The 18,805-nt window shown below is 32.2% G+C and overlaps 1 protein-coding gene across 3 annotated transcripts in view; it reads right to left on the bottom strand.

Annotated features, from left to right (window-relative positions):
• Nucleotides 1-18,805, bottom strand: part of LOC127063365 (uncharacterized) — a 107,711-nt gene that overhangs the window by 87,190 nt on the left and 1,716 nt on the right. For 2 of the 3 annotated variants that reach the window (XM_050993087.1, XM_050993086.1), the window contains exon 1: nucleotides 15,107-16,585. Coding sequence is in view for 2 of the 3 variants with exons in the window: in XM_050993086.1 (XP_050849043.1) it covers nucleotides 15,107-15,152 (46 nt within the window). In the remaining variant the exon portion in view is untranslated. Of the gene's footprint in view, nucleotides 1-2,729; nucleotides 2,869-15,106; nucleotides 16,586-18,805 lie in introns of those variants that run through there. The other variant, XM_050993085.1, reaches the window with a different exon arrangement.

The following is an 18,805-nucleotide window of genomic DNA, read 5'->3' as shown; positions in this document are numbered from 1 at the left end:
TCAACCGCAAAAGCTTTCACCATCTTACTTCTTTGAGAGTCAGAGAAACGTTTAAGAAGGATGGAAGATACTTCATCTGCAACGTGTCTCTTGCACTTCTAAATTCTATACTTAATTATTATTATTATTACTCACAATCAACGTAATCTTAAAAAAAAAATCAATAATATTAAAAGATTTTTCCCAATGTTCTACATAAAGTTTATACATATTTATGAAAAAACTGTCGGAGAAAATAAAGATTAATTGAATTATTATATTTGGTAAAATTCATTTTATGTATGAGGTTAATAATGATAAATGATCTGCTTTCTTATTTTTTGATATATTGTACTGTCTATAACCGTGATTGTATTAATCATGGTAATAGCACAATTTAAATTATAAGTCAATTATAATGCGCTTCGTCTTTTCTACATATAACTATGTATGTATATATGTTTTGAAATTCGTTAGAGATTTATTTTATTTGAGATCTTTCGTAAAAGGAAACGGTCATTAAGCTGGAATAATCGATTAACTAGCACGAACTCTGCTATTAGTTAACATTTAAACCATACGAATTACTATAAAGAAAATATCTGAATAGCTTACAATTTATTTTTTAACGATTGATCAACTCGTTTATAGCTCTTTTTTTGTTCTAAGTCATTTTATTTTTAATTAAAATATATTTCATACTTTTACATTCACACACAGTGAATGTTTTTTTGATTATCAGGTTAAAATAAATTACAAGCATTTTTCATACGATATTTCTTGCTATCTACAACCCTTTTATCGTTCATATCACGAACGCTAAAGTGAATGAAAGCGAATTCTCCAAATTCCTTCATCGTAGTCACGATACATGTTGAATTCTACTAGTATCAGTCCTTTCTAGACTATATCGCGTAGTCAGAGACCCTGAGCTATCTTACTCTTCGTAAGTGTGGCACTTTCGAGAATGCGAACTTGCGGTAAATCAAGTAGAGAGGATGCTGCGACGATCTTCTACTTATCCTCTCTCTCTTTCTCTCTCTCTCTCTCTCTCTCTCTCTCTCTCTCTCTCTCTCTCGTGTTTTACATATCGAGAGAGAAGAAAAATGTATCGAATAAATTCCAAGCCTGACGTAATCCTCCTAGAACATTACGCGTCTTCCCTCTAAATTACAGTTCTCTATTTCGTTCTATTGTTTTTTAGAATAAAAACAGAATTTGAAATTCTTGCGTTCCATCGAATGGAAATACTCTTGGTATTGCTTTCACTTGTTTCAAAATCTCATTTTCTCTAATATCACTTTAGAACGACTTCAGAAGAAAAAAGAAGAGAGAAATATAGAAAAAGAAAATGAGCAAAATAAAGAGACAGACAGAAAGAGAAAGAGAAAGAAGGAAAAAGAGAGAGAGAGAGAGAGAGAGAGAGAGAAAGAAAGAGAGAGAGAAAGAGAGAAAGAGAGCTCAAAGCAAAGTGGTTACTCAACGAGGTTAGTTTAAAAGATCCATTGTTTATATTTACAAGCGAGTGACTTCGAAGAAGCATCGGATGTCTTCTACATCTTCTTTAGGGGAGGTGAAAACGTTTATTAAGACGTGTTTACCGAGAAAACAGACTCCCCGAAGTTCAGATGAGAAAATGGCTGAGCGTAGATCAGATACATGTTAGTGCCTTAAGTCTCTAAAAACAATGACAAGTTTAATCTACAATAATTTATAACACCCACATTTATTTAACTTTCCATTAGTTATACATTTACTAGTTGATTATTAATAATTTAATTATTAATAAATTTTAAAGATCCCGTTTCAAAAAGAATTCGTTTTGTATTAATAACGACTTAATGATAATTAGACGATTTTTTATTAATCGATCTTTCTAACGACTTTTCAACGAGTAGAAACACGATCGATTGCTCATTAAGTTTCGCGAAAACGGCGGTTACCATCTCGTTAAAGGAAATTTATACTATCCAATACTAGAGCGTGTTCATCGATCGTGAAATTAGATACTACGAATTAAGTCGTGCGATAAAGCGAAACGAAGAGGAAATGATAAATGTTCCTCGGTTTTCTGTTGAAAATTATCTCCGAATATGAGAATTATTTTTCGTTCTGCTATCTCGTATCATGTTCTTGTTTCAAACAACAAGATATCAGCATCGTCTTGAATTATTTCTTATTAGCGCTATAAACATATTTTATACATAAAAGAAAGAAACAGAGAAAGAGAAATAGAAATAGAAAGAGACATGGAAAGAGAAAGAGAAAGAGAAAGAGAAAGAGAAAGAGAAAGAGAAAAAGAAAAAGAAAGAGGAAGAGAAAGAGAGAGAGAAAGAAGAAAGTTTGCCCAAGTTGACGAGACGAAACGATAATGCGCTCCGTCGAGACGCGAACAAAGCAGTCGTGTAAATTATAATGTCGGGTCACGACAAACGATCTTGCGACTCTAGTGAATTTTATTAAACAACTTCATTCGCGATGTTGACGACATCTTGTGGTAAGAATAATGCTTTTACTTTTTTTTAAATACCCTTGTATTTGTAAAAAACTAAGTAATGTGTGGCTATAATAATAATACTGACAATAATAATGACAATAATAATAATATAGAAAGTGAACAATATACCTATAATAAATTAATACATTTTAATATATTTTTCTATTCCAAATGATATAAGTATGTAAATGAAAAAAGACAAAGATGGAAAAAGTTGTACAAACTAAAAATACGTTCTTTCCATTGTACTTACAACGACCTCCAATTTGAAGAATAAATCGTGAGATAAATTGGAATATCAGGTTAAACGGTCCCTTGATATTTCTTTCCCTTTTTCTGTGTCGTGTCACGAGCAATTTGTGATAGCGTCGACAGCATCTGCGTGTTTTGGTCTAGACGAGAAGAGAAAGAGATGAGAGAACGCGATCTATGAGTGTAGATTAAGCGTCACTTTCTCGCGACGGGCTTCGAGGGTTGAAATTCGTAAAAGGAACAATAGCATCGCGTTGAGAGCGTAGGGGGATGAAACGATTACAATTCCACGGTCTGTTACACCGACTGTCCGATTTTACACAATCGTGTGGACCTATATATGAATGTAATCTACATATAACACGTGTATACACGTATCTATATAGGTATCTATATACATATATTTAAAACGATAACAGAGAAGTTCGAGCGAACAACGTTTTAGACCAAACGTGTGTACACGAGTTTGTTGGCCGGAAACGTGCCTCTGACCTGCCGGAAATCGCTCTGCGTTTTCTCAATAAGCGCGACGGCTCTCTAGTCTCTGATAATAATTCTCGATGAACGGATTTCCAACATGAGCAATGAATACGTTCGAGTCTCGTAAATTTTGAAGTGATTTATTGACTTGAACACGACTGCTTTATTGAGAGAGTTTCGCAACTATTTTAACTATTTTTAATAAATATCCAAAACTGATATCTACATAGATAGACTAATTGATTTGATTCGATAGTTTGTGCTCTATTTTTTTTTCTTTTTTTTCTTTAAAGGTTACATTCTTAATCGCTTGAATAAACGTATATGCATTTTCGATTCATTTCACTGATTACACTTTTATATAAAGATACGAGAATCGTAATATTTCTGATATCAAATTCTTCAAATGTTCAAAAAATAATCAATGAAATCAATAGAAATTTTTTCCATGACACGACAATAAAAGAATTTTTTTATTCAACCTTTTTACCATTTATGACTCGAAAGAATTCTCGCGAAATCGTGAAATAAAAAGAATTATTTCTATATCGTCGGCCGATGTAAATGGTCCTGTCGGCCTGATGATTAATCGGTCGGCTTCATAAACGCAACGTCGTCGTCTGAAAATAGATGCGCTCATTTCTGAGCGTTCCAAGTAGCGCTTGTTGCCTTTTTCTTTTTATTCTTTTTTTTTGTTCGAAGTTCGCTCGAATTCGCAATATTATTATTGCTATTTGAATGATAACAATCTCATTAACGCGATGCAATTATCTCGTGAATGGCATAGTCACCAAAAATATCTTTTCTTTTTGTCGAATGTACATACACATGTACATATATATATTTTTACATACATATACATTCTTTTATAGAATGAATATATGGGTGCATGTGTGTATTGGTTATTTCTCTTTTGAATATATTTATATTTTAATAAAAAATGTCTCCACTACAATCGTTCACAGATGTAACGATTACGATTAAATAGAAGTGTTCGAGCATTAGATACGTTTCACGTGCGATTAGTTTCAACGCTTAAATTATTTCCCCAATATCGGAAATTCACGAGCGAGTGGTATGTTAAATCATGTAATACGAACTTTGCCGAATTATTAAATTATAATTCGATCGGGATATAAAGTGCAATAGAAATGTAAAACCAACTCGAACAGATATATATATATATATATATATATATATATATATATATATATGTATGTATGTATGTATGTATGTATGTATGTATATATGTATGTATGTATATATTCGCATTCCATTGATTTCAGATCTCTGAAAACCAATCAGTCGAACGTTCCATTTGAAAGTAGATAAAAGATTAAAAGTTATTTGACAAATTAAAAAAAAGAAAAAAAAACAATGAACGAAAACGAGTTCGGAAAATTTGAGCGAATCAAATTTGAGTATATATTTTAGATTTTCTTATCGATAATTATAAGTCTCTATAAGAGAATTTACATACTTACAGAGATACTTATAATAATATAAAAAAAAAAACTATTTGTCCAAAAACGAGACTTTTTATTGTCAATTTTTGATTTATAGTATATGCAAAATACAAAAGATATGAGCATAGCAACACAATGGGTATGAATTGAAGAGAAAGCAAGGGATTTAAAAGCGTAGAGTGCGAACTAGATGTCTAAGGTTAGCAATGCAGAGAAAGCCTCTGGCAACATTAAGCGTTAGAATGACGTTATGCTTGCTAGCTCGTTTACCTGCTTGTCCTTTTGTAACACAAAACAGAAACGATAAAGAGATGCATTATTCACTGAGAATGAAAGACTCAAGGTATGTAAAGTAAATAAAAGAACGATAAAACGACATTGTATTGTTTTAAACCGACAATATTGATAATCGAAGTATTGACTAAAAATTGAAAATCGAAAAAGCATTTCTATATATTTAACGTGTAAGTAAATTCGTGACAGTCGAGTCTATTTTTATTCTCACATCAAATAAAGATGATGCTTTAAGAACTTAAAAGTATAAAAAAGACTCGAGAGCTCACGTCGACCTTCAGAGATGTTTACAAAAGCTTCATTTTTCAAAAGGTCTAGCCTAGAAAATCCACTTTCGGTACTCTTATACACTGCTATTTATGAACACCGCGAGCCTTAACCTTTCTCTCTCTCTCTCTCTCTCTCTCTCTCCCTTTCCCCCATATTTCTTTGAAATTGCTTCGCGAGTAGATCTGAACTGAAATTTTCCCTTACAACTTCGGTTATGCAGTTAAAACAACTATTCCTTCTTCCCGAAACTTTTATCCGTGTTACATTCAACGTTCTATTTAATTCTTGTAAAAGTTGAACGTATGCTCTCATTTAAATATTATATATAAATAGTTACATATATTTATTATTAATATATGTAATAATAATTGTAATTTATATTTTTTTATATCGTTTAAGTTCACACGTGTCTACGTATAATCATATTTAGTAACTTCACACACAATTATTTTAACAAAGCGTGAAATTTTCTATCGATCGAAATAGTATACCCGGTCGTTGGATACTTTTTCGCATGGAGAAAAAAGAAATAAAAAAATAAAAAATATCACGTTTACCGATGTGCAATCGTGAAACCACGAAGGACGTTCGCAACGAAAGGACCATCGTGCAATCGGCCAAAAATGTCGAGCACTACCGGCTCGAAAACGATTCGCAGGGAAACGACAGCGTCGAACAAAACGACATCGAACGACATCGACATTCGGCCTATTAATTTGAGTTTGATCTGTTGCCGATGCCACGTTATCGGAATTCCGAATTTCTCACTACGTTAGCTACAGAACCTATTGAAAAACTACTTCGTGGATTTAGATAAGATATTTCAGAAGGAAATCGTTTCCTCTTACGTTCCGGAATGATTTCAATTTCGTTCCGATTCGTTGAATTCTTTTGTGGTCTTAATAGAATCAGTTTTAGAGTCTTAAAGATCGCTTTTCGCTCTGATTAAAAACCTATACTGTATTATTTCGATTACTATATAAGCCATTACCTTTGAAAACTATTAGATGTAAATTCGACGTTTTATAAAAATTTAGTTCGATTGAAGATCGAACCTCATTTTTATTCAACTATTTATTTTTCATAGTATTCAGGTCAGTAACAAAATGGTTTTAACGAATGACAGCTTATATATATTACAATTTCAACGTTTTTCAATCGAGAGCGTTTGTCCATATAACAGAAATAAATTTTTTCGATAAGTATTATTTATATTACTTTCAGCATCGTTCGATTACTTTCGCAGCATTTTTTTATATACTCGTATTTACTACCAAGAAAAAGAAAGAAATTAATAATAATAATTTACCATCTCTTTCAGGATAGATTTTCTTTCTGAAACAATATCTTAAATTCCAATAAATGATACTTATATACTCTTAGAAAAGATCGTAGCTTTATATATTATCTATATTATAAAATTAAAAATCTAATCTATTAAAAAACTTAAAAAGTAAAACGCAATACAAAAAAGTACAAGGAAAGTACTCGTAAAATTTGTTCTTAGAGATTAACTAGTGATTTTCATGGTAAACCACAGCGAATACAGGAATTAACATGGCAAGACATCCCATCCTAACTAACTTCCTTTTCTCTTTTTCACTCTTTCCATGTAATTGCTTCCGGGCTAACCAAAAGGAATTACATTCCTTTACGGTCAGACAATCCTGTTCTTCTCTCTAGGCACGTTATCTCAGATTTTAAAACCGAGGTCGAGTCGTCCTTTACTCCGTTCGTATTTCAGGAATGTGCATTGTAAATGTGTTATTACCATATATGTATATCTGGACTATATACATCGTACATAACTCGCGATCTTTTTCTTTCGAAAAGATTTACCTTCCATCGTATTGAAATCTTTAGAGGACGTTGGGCGTCATGAGAAAAATAAGATGCCATTCACGTGTCTGTTTGTACTGAGGGAGGGCAAAATAACAGAAGAAGCAAAAAAGAAAAGGAAAAGAAAGAAAAAATGTCAACAGAAAGAAAAGTCGTCAGAAAGTTTCAGCTCGATTACGATGTCAATGACGATATCGAACAAGGCCGTAGACGTCTCTTCTCTGTTCGATGGTGGCTCTTCTCCGGCCACGAAATGACTCCTTTCTCGAATAAAATTACCTACGAAAAAGGGAGAAAAGTTTTACAGGCCATAATATTCTCTTCTCTTGGTCGACATCGAGAACTGGATATATAAGGCTAAAAATAACGACGAGCTACTTTTACGAGCTCTTCTCGACTTTTTCTTTTGCTTTTTTTCTTCCTTATTTTCCTTCTCTCCATTTTCTTTCTTTTCATAGATATCCCTTTACATTTTTTTTCATTATCTTGCAAATATCGTCTGATAATAATATTGTATTATATATTATATATAGAATTCGAATACACGAATAACATAACTTCAAGTCAATAATTTAATTTGAGTTCGATCGAGTAACACCCGAGGATGTTCGAAATTTTAACGAGTTTTTGATAATTATGATGATGAAGTGAGGGAAACTTATTAAATGTTTCCGAATAACATACCGAATTTAAACGTGCTTCCTAATAATATAGGTATACAGGTGTATACTTATATACCTATGTACAACTATATACGTACGTAGGTCATGTACATATGTACATGTATATGTATATAATTGTATACCTATATGTATAAAGTTCATGCAGTTAGTTCGTTTTGCATTAAACAGAGAGAGAGAGAGAGAGAGAGAGAGCGTGCTAAACTCGTAATTTTCGATAGGGCTGTATTGTGGTCGCCGGCTGTTATGTACTGAGTAATTAGCGTTAGCCACATCTGTTGACATTTTAAACAGTTTGACCAATGTACCTGGCATACGACTATAATAATCCAACATGAAATTTCGAAAAACAAGGATCTTTTAGGCTTAGAAAACTGTATAATTAATTTTAATTTATGTATATATATATACTTGATTATTATTCATAACATTGTGTAAATGTTAATTAGGATATTTAAAAAAGAATATTTATGAACAACCAGAAGCTCTGACGAGAACATCGATATATATATATATATATATATATATATATATATATATATATCAGATATTAAAGAAGCGATCTCCTTGAAGTAGTTCAAATTAATGAAACTACTAATACGATTAGACACTTGATGTTTAATTTATCTTAAAGTATCTCAAAATGTTAAAGAAGAATTTTACTGTGTTCATTAACGATTCGATGTATTGCTTTTCTTATATTTCTTTTTTTAATTTAACATTTACATTTTGTTTAGTTTTCGTTTTATATTTTTATATTTTTATTAATTTAAAAAAAATATATATATATTTGTATAAATCATCATTCTTTTCATTATTCTCTTTATAAAATTCAGAACTAATAGAATGCGTATATCAGACATATTATAATACTAAACAATATACATAGAGAAAAATATTAAGTAGCGTGATTATAAAAATTGTACTTATCGTAAGTGTTTCCTTACTGCTCGTTTTATTACTTAGAAAATCATAAGAATGAACGTTAAAGAAAGGAATAACCGATGATCGAGGAAAGAGAAGAGTAATAAAAGAGTCAGATAGATAGATAGATATAAAAAGATATAGATAGAAATAGAAGAGATAGAGGATGAGAGATAGACGGAAGTTGTCTTAGCAGCTTAAGCCAGCTTAACAAGAATATGATGAACTCTCACGACTCATCTCATCGTAATTTGATTGCTTCCTAACCATCGTACGATGGATCTAATACTCAACTTCAAGAGAGAAATGGAGAGTAAGAGAGAGAGAGAGAGAGAGAGAGAGAGAGAGAGAGAGAGAGAGAGAGAGAGAGGAGAGAGAGAGAGAGAGAGAGAGAGAGAGAGAGAGAGAGAGAGAGAGAGAGAGAGAGAGAGAGAGAGAGAGAGAAAGATCACAAGACAACGAAATAAGAAACGAGAGTTTTCTGTGTACTTAAAGTCTCTTAATGAAATAAAATAATTCGTTGCTTGATTTAACTTGAAACTCTCCTGAAATATAAGATTACATGTTTATTCTTTTTCTTTTTTATTTTTATTTTTGTTCTGTTTTTTTTTTATCCTCTGTATACACATCTCCACCGTGGGAAATCACAATGATAAAATTGTTTTACGTTTTTGCCAACGTATCGTCTGCAACTGATGAGCCACGAGCGATCGCAATTTCGTTAAGCGTTTTACACAAGTCGCGAAATCACGTGAGTCTCTTTAGTGTACCACTGGGTATACGTTTCTATGTTGAATGTTTCATTTTCGTGTCGATTATCGTTCCACTTTTCTACGTGGAAATTAGAAACTTCGAGAGTGAGATGGAAATAGATAGATAGATAGATAGATAGAGAAAGTGAGGGAGAAAGAGAGAGAGAGAGAGAGAGAATACGTTTCTCAACGTTTAATCGGTTGGTTACTTTAAAATAGACTGCCTTGTATATTTCAGACCTTACTCTTGGCATTAGAGCAAGCTCAAGAATATTAATAGCATTAAGAGTTAAAGATCGTTGTACCTTGAAAGGCGTTAATATAAGTATAAGACCTTGGATGTAATAGTTCATTCGTCGGTCTATATTTGTTTGAAAGAATAAAATGATAGAATTAAAATCTTAAATATGTACTCTTTCTTCCTCTCACTCTATTCGAATCGATACTATGATATTTACGTTTTCTTGTATAATATCGCTAGTAATATTTGACCATATTGGGAAAACCTTTCGGAATAGACAACTCGTAAAAGAGCAAGATATCGTGTAAAGATCTTTTGGAATCGCTTGGATTTAATGTAATCGCGGAGATTGAAAGTTTCGAAACCGAAAGCTCCGATTTCGAGACGGTTAAATCGCGAAATAAGACGATACGGACGGTGAACTTTTCGCGAGGGAAAAGTTCCGTTCTTGTTGAACAAAGTAAGTCGACGAGATCGAGCATTTTCTAAGAAAAAGAAAAAGAAAAAATGTTCGATATCGTTACGTTGAGATTCTCTAACGCTTCTTTTTCTCACTCACTCACTCTCTCTCTCTCTCTCTCTCTCTCTCTCTCTCTCTCTCTCTCTCTCTCTCTCTCTCTCTCTTTCTTTCTTTTTCTATCTTTATCGTAAACGATAGAGATGCAAAATTGAAGCGAGAACCAACCAACGAGATACAACTTCCGCTGGAGATGGTAGTGCAAAGCACTAACGAAACTTCTAACCGATAATGCACTTACTTGGTATGATTCGAACAGAAGGATATCCTTAGTTAGGAAACGAGAGAGAGAGAGAGAGAGATAGATAGATAGAGTAATGGAGAAGGGGAGAGAGAGAGAGAGAGAGAGAGAGACAGATAGAGTAATGGAGAAGGAGAGAGAGAGAGAGAAATGCAGGAAAAGGTAAAAACGGCTTATGACTTTCAAAAGTATCGTAAATGGTGGATTTCATCTATGAAAGAACGAATGTAATTTCGTTGCTGACGAGATTTTTCTCTTTTTATTTTTTTCGTTAAAACTTTCATACATTTTCAAAAAAGAAATTTTCTCTTTTTCTCTCTCTTTCTCTCTTTCTCTCTCACTCTCTCTGTATATATATATATATATATATATATATATATATATATAAATTTTAATATTCTATATATATATATATATATATATATATATATATATATCTACTCTTAATATACGCTTGACAATGAATTCATGAAATTGTAAAAAAAAAGGTACAACATTATCTCGAAAATGTAACGCATTGATAAAAATTGTATTTATACATTAATGAGAATTAAAAAGTAAAATTCTGTTAGAAACGTAATGAAAATTCTATATTACCTGAAATTTATTAAAACGTTTCACGGAATGCATAAGTATTTAAATTTGTCAAAGCTCAATAATCTAAGCTTTCCCTAAATTCTAGATCGTAGAGGAGCTTTTGGTGATGGAAGAGAAGTACGATTGCAATATTGAGCAGCTTGCTGTCCGATTGAAACGACCGAAGCTACGGTATAATCCGCAAATTGGCCAAAGTCGATCAGCACGCGTGGCTGCGGCGAACGATGTAGCCTCGTTTATCGAGTGTTTCCGAACGTATTAACGATGCGGCTGAAACCGTATGCACATTCTCCATGATCGGACGAAAGCGTATCGATGTTTCCGTCTCGACGGTTGACTAATGGCCGTCCTCTGCATCACGAAAACTGTTGAATCTTCAAAGGAGACTTCTAAAACGTACGATCATCTTGAGAAAGTGCTGTCTCGTGATCGATTAACGTTAAAATTTGATCGATCTACCATTTTCGAGTTTGCTATTTTCTTATTAGATCCATTTTGGAAACTACTACTTATAATCTATAAAAATAGAGGAAGAAAAAGAAAAAGAGAGAGAGAGAGGCAGAGAGAAAGAGAGAGAGAGAGGCAGAGAGAAAGAGAGAGAGAGAGAGAGATTTATATACATGTTTGAATTATTTATCTTGCATATAATATAAAAAGTATGAATATGGAAAATAATTTATGAAGCATTTCCTATCAGTTTCTATCTTCTTGCGGATGCGTTTGTCAATTTAATCGAAAATTAGTATTTTCGTATGTGACACATATCGATGAGCAACGTTGCGCAGTAATTTACATATTGCGTTCGAAGATGTATTCATAAAATTCATGAAATCTATAGAATCTGTACACACAATAATGTATTTTCGAGTATCAGTGCAAGTCGAAAGATCGGAACATTGTTTGTTATTCGATCGAACCATTTATAATATTGTATATTGGAACTTTTCATTACGTTTAGATCGGGAACAGTTCGAATTGATCGTTTTAATATTTTCCCTTGCTTTTTATCATATTATATTTTCTTTTTATTTAATTTTTTTTTAAACTAATCAACTAATTTAGCATCGTATTACATATTACAAAATAGATTCGAACAAGAGCACCGAGTATGCTACTGTTGTAAACGTTAAAATAGATTTACTACGATCAACTATCGCGAATGTGACATCAGATAACGCATCTTTAATAACAAATAATATTCACGTAAAACATGACATAACCAGGCGGAAAAGTCGCTTTTCATGAAAATAATGTGCCATTCGCGCGTCGATAAACCGTTTAATCGAGCTATCGAACGAAAACTGACGCCAGATCGTAAACCCACAAATTGGCCAAAGCGGCTGCACCGAATTGTTTATCGAATCCGTACAGACAATTAATGATGCGGAATACTATCGCATTTCGATACAATGATCACTCTTTACTCTTTATATTTAACATAGTTATTGTCATTAAGTATATATAAACTATTCGAATATTCTATAAACAAATAATTAGAGTATCTATAACAATCGTTGTTGTTGTTGTTATTATTATTTTTTTTTTTATTATTATTACTATTAATAATAATAAACAATTTCTATCACGTTTTTCTATATAATTATTACCTAAATATTTGCCTACCGAGTTAAAAGACGTCGTTTCGAATGCATAAAAGGAAAGCGAGAGGCTTTTTTAACCTCCCTTTTCCGCTATTTCTCCTTCACCAATCTATTCACTACCTTTTATATCACGGAATTATATGAACTCTGTGAAATGGAGCAGTAGAAATTTTCACGTGATATTCTTTGACGACATAGCATTTCTCAGTTCTCATGTTTATAAAGTAGTGAAGGAATGATCGTTTGGAAAAACAACGATAACTATAAAATTGGACTAATCATCCCTCGCTTCTGTTATTTTCTTCTTTTCTTTTAGTTCTTGTTTTTTTCGTTTCTTCGATACTTTTATCTGCTACTCGTTTCGCGTAACAGTTACGGTATAAATATATAATATTTTATATTTATAAATGTGTACATGTGTATGTATATATATATATATATAACTCTCTACTTTATATATTCTTTTTAAGTACTATATCTCTCTTACAGACGATAAACCGATGTTCTCTTTAGAGATCGAAATAAATCAAATTTCGCTTAGATATAAAATATTACTTGCTATTCTGATTTACGAAAGTCTTCAAAAGTATACACACACATATATATATATATATATATATATATATATATACATATACATATATATACTGTTTATAATAAATATATATATATATATATATATATATATATATATATATAATCAAATCAGAAAACTTTGAATATAATTTGTAATATAAATAAAAACAAATAAACTTCTTCGAAGATAAAAAACATATTTTCAACGTAAGAATCATTCAATAAAAATATAAATTAATCAATTTTACCAGATTGTATTTCATTAATGAAACGATTTACTATATGGTCAAACATTACAGAAAGTAAGTAAATATTGTAAATACTAATTATACAGCGTAAGTCCTAAGAAAGTTAGACTCTAATTGCTATTGGTACTCACTTTGTATTGCGTTCGAGGGGTTATCATTACGCATGATCGAACTCTTTGGAACGTCTGACTAGAGACAGCTACTCACTACTCGCTCCGTTTGATTATCACGAACGAAACTACAGGTTCCTTTCTTGTTCTCCTTAAACGTCGGTCTTTCTACACCTTCTCGCCATCGTTCTTTGACGAAACTTTATTCATTTCTACCCTTGTCATGAGAGGCTGGTTAATTAAACTTCCACTATTACTTTCGCGTTATTGCATTTCGAAGATTCGGATCGACGGTTCTTTATCTTTTGAAATATTTATAGATAAAAGCGGTCTCGTTTCGTGAAGAGAAAAAGAGAAAATATAAAAAGAAATGAAGTTTCGCTTCGTAGAGGGAAAGAAGAAAAATGAAAAATTGATGGAAAGAAAAAGAAAAAGAAAAAAGAAAAATTAACAAGATGATTTCGAAAAAACGGTATTTCTCTTTCGACATTGATTTTTAAAACGATTGAGAGAAGAGCAATCAGGAAATAACACGAAGTTCGAAATCTTTTTCCGGAAACGAGATCAAGGGCGTGTGATGAAAAGTGTGACGGAAACAAGAATTCCAAGAGTACCGGATTATACCGTCGGTTCTCCCTATTTTTTTCTTATCTCTCTTTTTCTCTCTCTTTCTTCTTTTTTCTTCTCTTTTTTCAAGACAAAGATAAAAAGAAAAAGAAAGAAAAAATGCAAGAAAGAGAGAGAGAGAGAGAGAGAGAAAGAAAAGAATATAGGGAAACAGAAAAACGTACGTAGAAACTAGAAATGTGAGCTTTCATGCGTTTTAACATGAGAGCAACGTAACAGTACTCGAATTACAATTTCCTTGTAAATTACATTGTCTTTCTTCGGTAAGCTTGGTCCTGCTTTGTGTTTTTCATTAGCACAAGAAAATTACAATTATAACTGACGTAAAGTAAAATTTATCCAAGCAGTATGAGCGTACATATTTGGACTATGAAATCTTAAAAACATCTTTAGATATAAATAAGTATATATATATATATATATATATATATACGTATATATATATACATATATATAAATGCTATTAAAATAAACGTATCGTGTATATGACCACTGTACAGAATCTTTCTGTTTCAATAAAAAAATAACAAGATCGTTGATGTATATATATATATATATATATATTGAAATGGCTTTGAATTTTACCTTTTCGTTTATGTAGCGCATATTCTTTTTGCTTTATTATTTTTGTGTACATTTCACAGAAAACGAATATACACAACTCGTAAATATTTGACGAAAATGGTAATTAGTATTCTTTGTAATGCGTTCTTCTAAATGCTCTTCCCTATTTCAATGACCATATTTGTATAAAGAATATATAAAAAGCAATACATATAAATTTGATAAAGTTCCCTTGAATAAACTAGTAAAATCGTAGACTTTCGTTGTATTGTCAAGGTGTTGCTGAACGATCGTGGTAACCCGGGCGAGAGGCCTAAATTTAGAGAAGAAGGGAATTCTGGTTCCACTTACCGAGTACGAGTAGCAGTAGAACTTGTTGCGGGACTCGAGCCACCATTGTGGGCTCCTCCTCTCGCACATTTATGAATTTAAATCGAGTGATGCTAACGTGCCTTGACTTTTTCTTTTTCTTCTTCTCCTACTTCTTCTTTTTCTTCTTCTCCTACTTCTTCTTTTTCTTCTTCTTCTTCTTCTTCTTCTTCTTCTTCTTCTTCTTCTTCTTCTTCTTCTTCTTCTTCTTCTTCTTCTTCTTCTTCACCGTCACGATCACGACTAGCCGGCGTAACAACATTCATTTATCGCTCGACGATTCGCGTCCGTTCCGCCGAGCGGATCGACGACGGAATTCACGATCCTAGCCACGTTAAAGATAACGACTTAATTAAAAGCAATAGAAAAAGAAATGATTGACGAAAACACTACACATACTATTCCGCACACACGAACCGATGGATTCTTACTGAACTCAATTTTCACACTGACACCAAAATTCTTCTCTCACTATTATCTCTCGAACTTATGACTCACTCTCATAGGCACTGAATGTTGTTTATATCTTCTTTCGTTTGTTTTGTTTTGGTACGTTCCTTTCTTTTTTTCTTTTTTCTATATCTTTGATCGTATTTGAACGTAATAATAGTCAACAACAATCGAGGAGATACTTCTAAGAATCTTACGTTCTTTCTGACTTTGAAAGAACACTGAATTTGTTGGTACACATCCTATTTATGTATATTTTCGAGCTCGACACGTCACGTTGCTAGACGTTCGAACGAACGTGATATTATCGATTCTATGTGTTCTCTCGTATTGAGCGTACGATCCGACGCACGTGATAGCGATATCTATGCGCATAAATATTTTAGGGATTGTGGTATCGCGACTACCACCAGACAGAGAGAAAGAGAGAGGGAGAGAGAGAGAGAGAGAGAGAGAGAGAGAGAGAGAGAGAGAGAGAGAAAGATTGAGAGAAAGAGAGGGAGAGGGAGAAAAATGACGAGATAACGAAGCAAAAAATAATTTACTGTGCGACGTTCGAACCGATGTACCCCGTTCGCGACGTGCGTCGATTTGTAGATCCGATCATGAAGAAAAAATGCCGGAAACTATGCGACTCTTTCGAATGAGAAATGTCGATTCGAAAGAGAGAGAGAGACAGAGAGAGAGAGGAAAATCGGATTGAGTTAGATATAATATGTGAACTTTGTTCTGGACAATGATCGAGTGAAACGGATAAAATTAAAAAAAGAATAAAAAAAGAAGAATACAAAATAAAAGAAAAGATAAAGATTATAGAATAATTTCTACGATAAAATGCAGAATATTAATAAAATATTAACGTGAACTTTTGAGATGAATCATTTTAACGCGCTTATTTAATCTTAGTTAAGAATAGTTGAAAAAATGTTTAAAAATAATCGATAGTGAATAAGTTAGACTAAGACTGTGTTAACAAGCAAAGTCTATATAAGATATCTCGTTTTAATAGATCCAAACAAATACAAAAAATGATTAAGTAAAACAAGTAAAAAGAAGATCTTCTTAAAACTTTATCTCTTCCCATCACAAATTTTATGTTCGTGATTCATAATTATTAATTTAAAACTGTTTTACATTTTACCAATATATTAACAATTATAATAATAATAATATAATTTAAATAATATATTCTGCATTATTCTATACATTCTTTCAATATATTTATTAATTTTATAATAATAATAATATATATATATATCAATGAGTAATATAATAATTTTTTATCGATCTTATAACTCTCGAATGAATCTATGTTAGAGCAATAATTCATGAATCATTGAGCATTTAAAGAAAGCTAAAAAGTGTCTCGCAACAATTGATTGTTAATTTTCGAACTATTCTGTGTATATGTGCTCACGTTCAGATGTATGCTTAGAAACACGTACACGCCAGATAATCATGCTGTGTCGCAAAGGAAAGTGTTAAAGTGCGGCTGGCTAAATTGAAAACCGATAAACCATTCGTTCGACGAGTTATCTCTTCGACTCTCGGTCTATTCCTATGTCTTGTTGTAAAATTATCTCCCGTTCTCTCTCTCTCTCTCTCTCTCTCTCTCTCTCTCTCTCTCTATTATCTTTCTCTTTTTTTCCTAAGATGTTCGGTCCTCCAACTTCCTTGCAAAATTTTCGAAAGGAACAATATTATGCACGAATTTGTCCAGGCTTTGAAATGTACCTATTTAGTAACTTTCAGACCTCTGGGTTTCCTTCAGAACTTGTCTGAACAAAACTAACGAGAGTTAAGACGAGTCTAATGAACGAACAAGGATACACCCTAGAGCGAGGAAGAAGAACGAGAAATACGAACGTATTAACGTTGAGTAACCTTAATGAGCAAACGTTCCTAATGGCAAACGAACGATTTCAATGCACTTTAAATTAGTTAAACTGAAAATACATATTAAGAAATAATTTTTGATATATCATTGAAGATTTTCATTTGATCATTGTATCGTTATTATTATTTTTACACAATTACAATCTAAATTTATTATTTATACAAACAAATATAAGACTTTCAAGTGCATATTCTTATATCATCATATCATTTTGATCTATCCTTTTGTAAGTATTATAATTATTATTATTAATATTGTTATTATTATTATTATTATTATTATTATTATTACTATTATTTCTTATATTTATTGTATTATTTGATTATTATAGTTGCTGTCTTCCTATTGTTTTCATCAAACTCATTCATTAAAGATATCAACGTAAGCTTCGAGAACGTCAGCTTTAATACGTTCAACGTGGTACAATAATTCGGTAATTTTTCGAAAAGAAAATCAAATACGCGTATAATCCTAAACGATACTATTAATGAGATATTCCAAGCTAATTCTCAGCTTACTGTCCCTACGTTTTCTATCATGATTATAAAACAAGAAAAAAATAAAGAGAGAAAAACACAGAGAGGGAGAGAAAAAGAGAGACAATGAGAGAGAGAGAGAGAGAGAGAGAGAAATAGAAAGAAAAAAAGAAAGAAAAAGAGAGATATATATAAAGACAGTTTGCTCTGGAAAATAGTCAGCGTTTATGTTTGTCTCGTGAATACATTTTATTTTCACCAATGAGAAAGATAAAAAACAGGGCGGGGAGTAGAAAGAGGGTCCTTTAGTCGCAAGCAACGTCGACAAATCTGAGATAAAGGATAAAAACGAGTCGGAGGTTCGTCGGTGACAAGAAACGACTCCAGCAATGGTCCGGCCTCTGTCACTATGAATTCTCTTTCTTTGTCTCTCTCTCTCTCTTTCTCTCTAAACCATTCTATCTCACGTCTTTCTACATTTTCCATCTGTATTTTTTCCTCTCACTTCTCTCGTTCATCTCGTTGACAGGTACGTTTAAACGCGCATAATCACAAGGAAAAGTCGTCCCGTTTAAAGCAAACAATTCGTTCGAATAGGCGTACGACTCTATTTCTATTGCTTTCTCTCAATGTTTCTATCCGTCTCTATTCCTTTCTCTATCTCTTTTATACATCCGTTCTTTTGCTTTCCACGCACGTAGTAGCACCATTTCTATCGGTATTCTCATCTCTCGTGACATATCCGAGCAACAGCCAGAGCTTTTTCTTAATTTTACGAATAACGTACTATCTAGTCTTCATTTATTTGATAGGAGAAGTCTTAATATCAAAAAATTAGAGAAAAGAAAAAAGAGAGAG

The sequence above is a fragment of the Vespula vulgaris genome, chromosome 4 (genome assembly GCF_905475345.1).
Source record: "Vespula vulgaris chromosome 4, iyVesVulg1.1, whole genome shotgun sequence".
NCBI lineage: Eukaryota > Metazoa > Arthropoda > Insecta > Hymenoptera > Vespidae > Vespula > Vespula vulgaris.
This window is presented reverse-complemented; position numbering and strand designations above follow the sequence as displayed.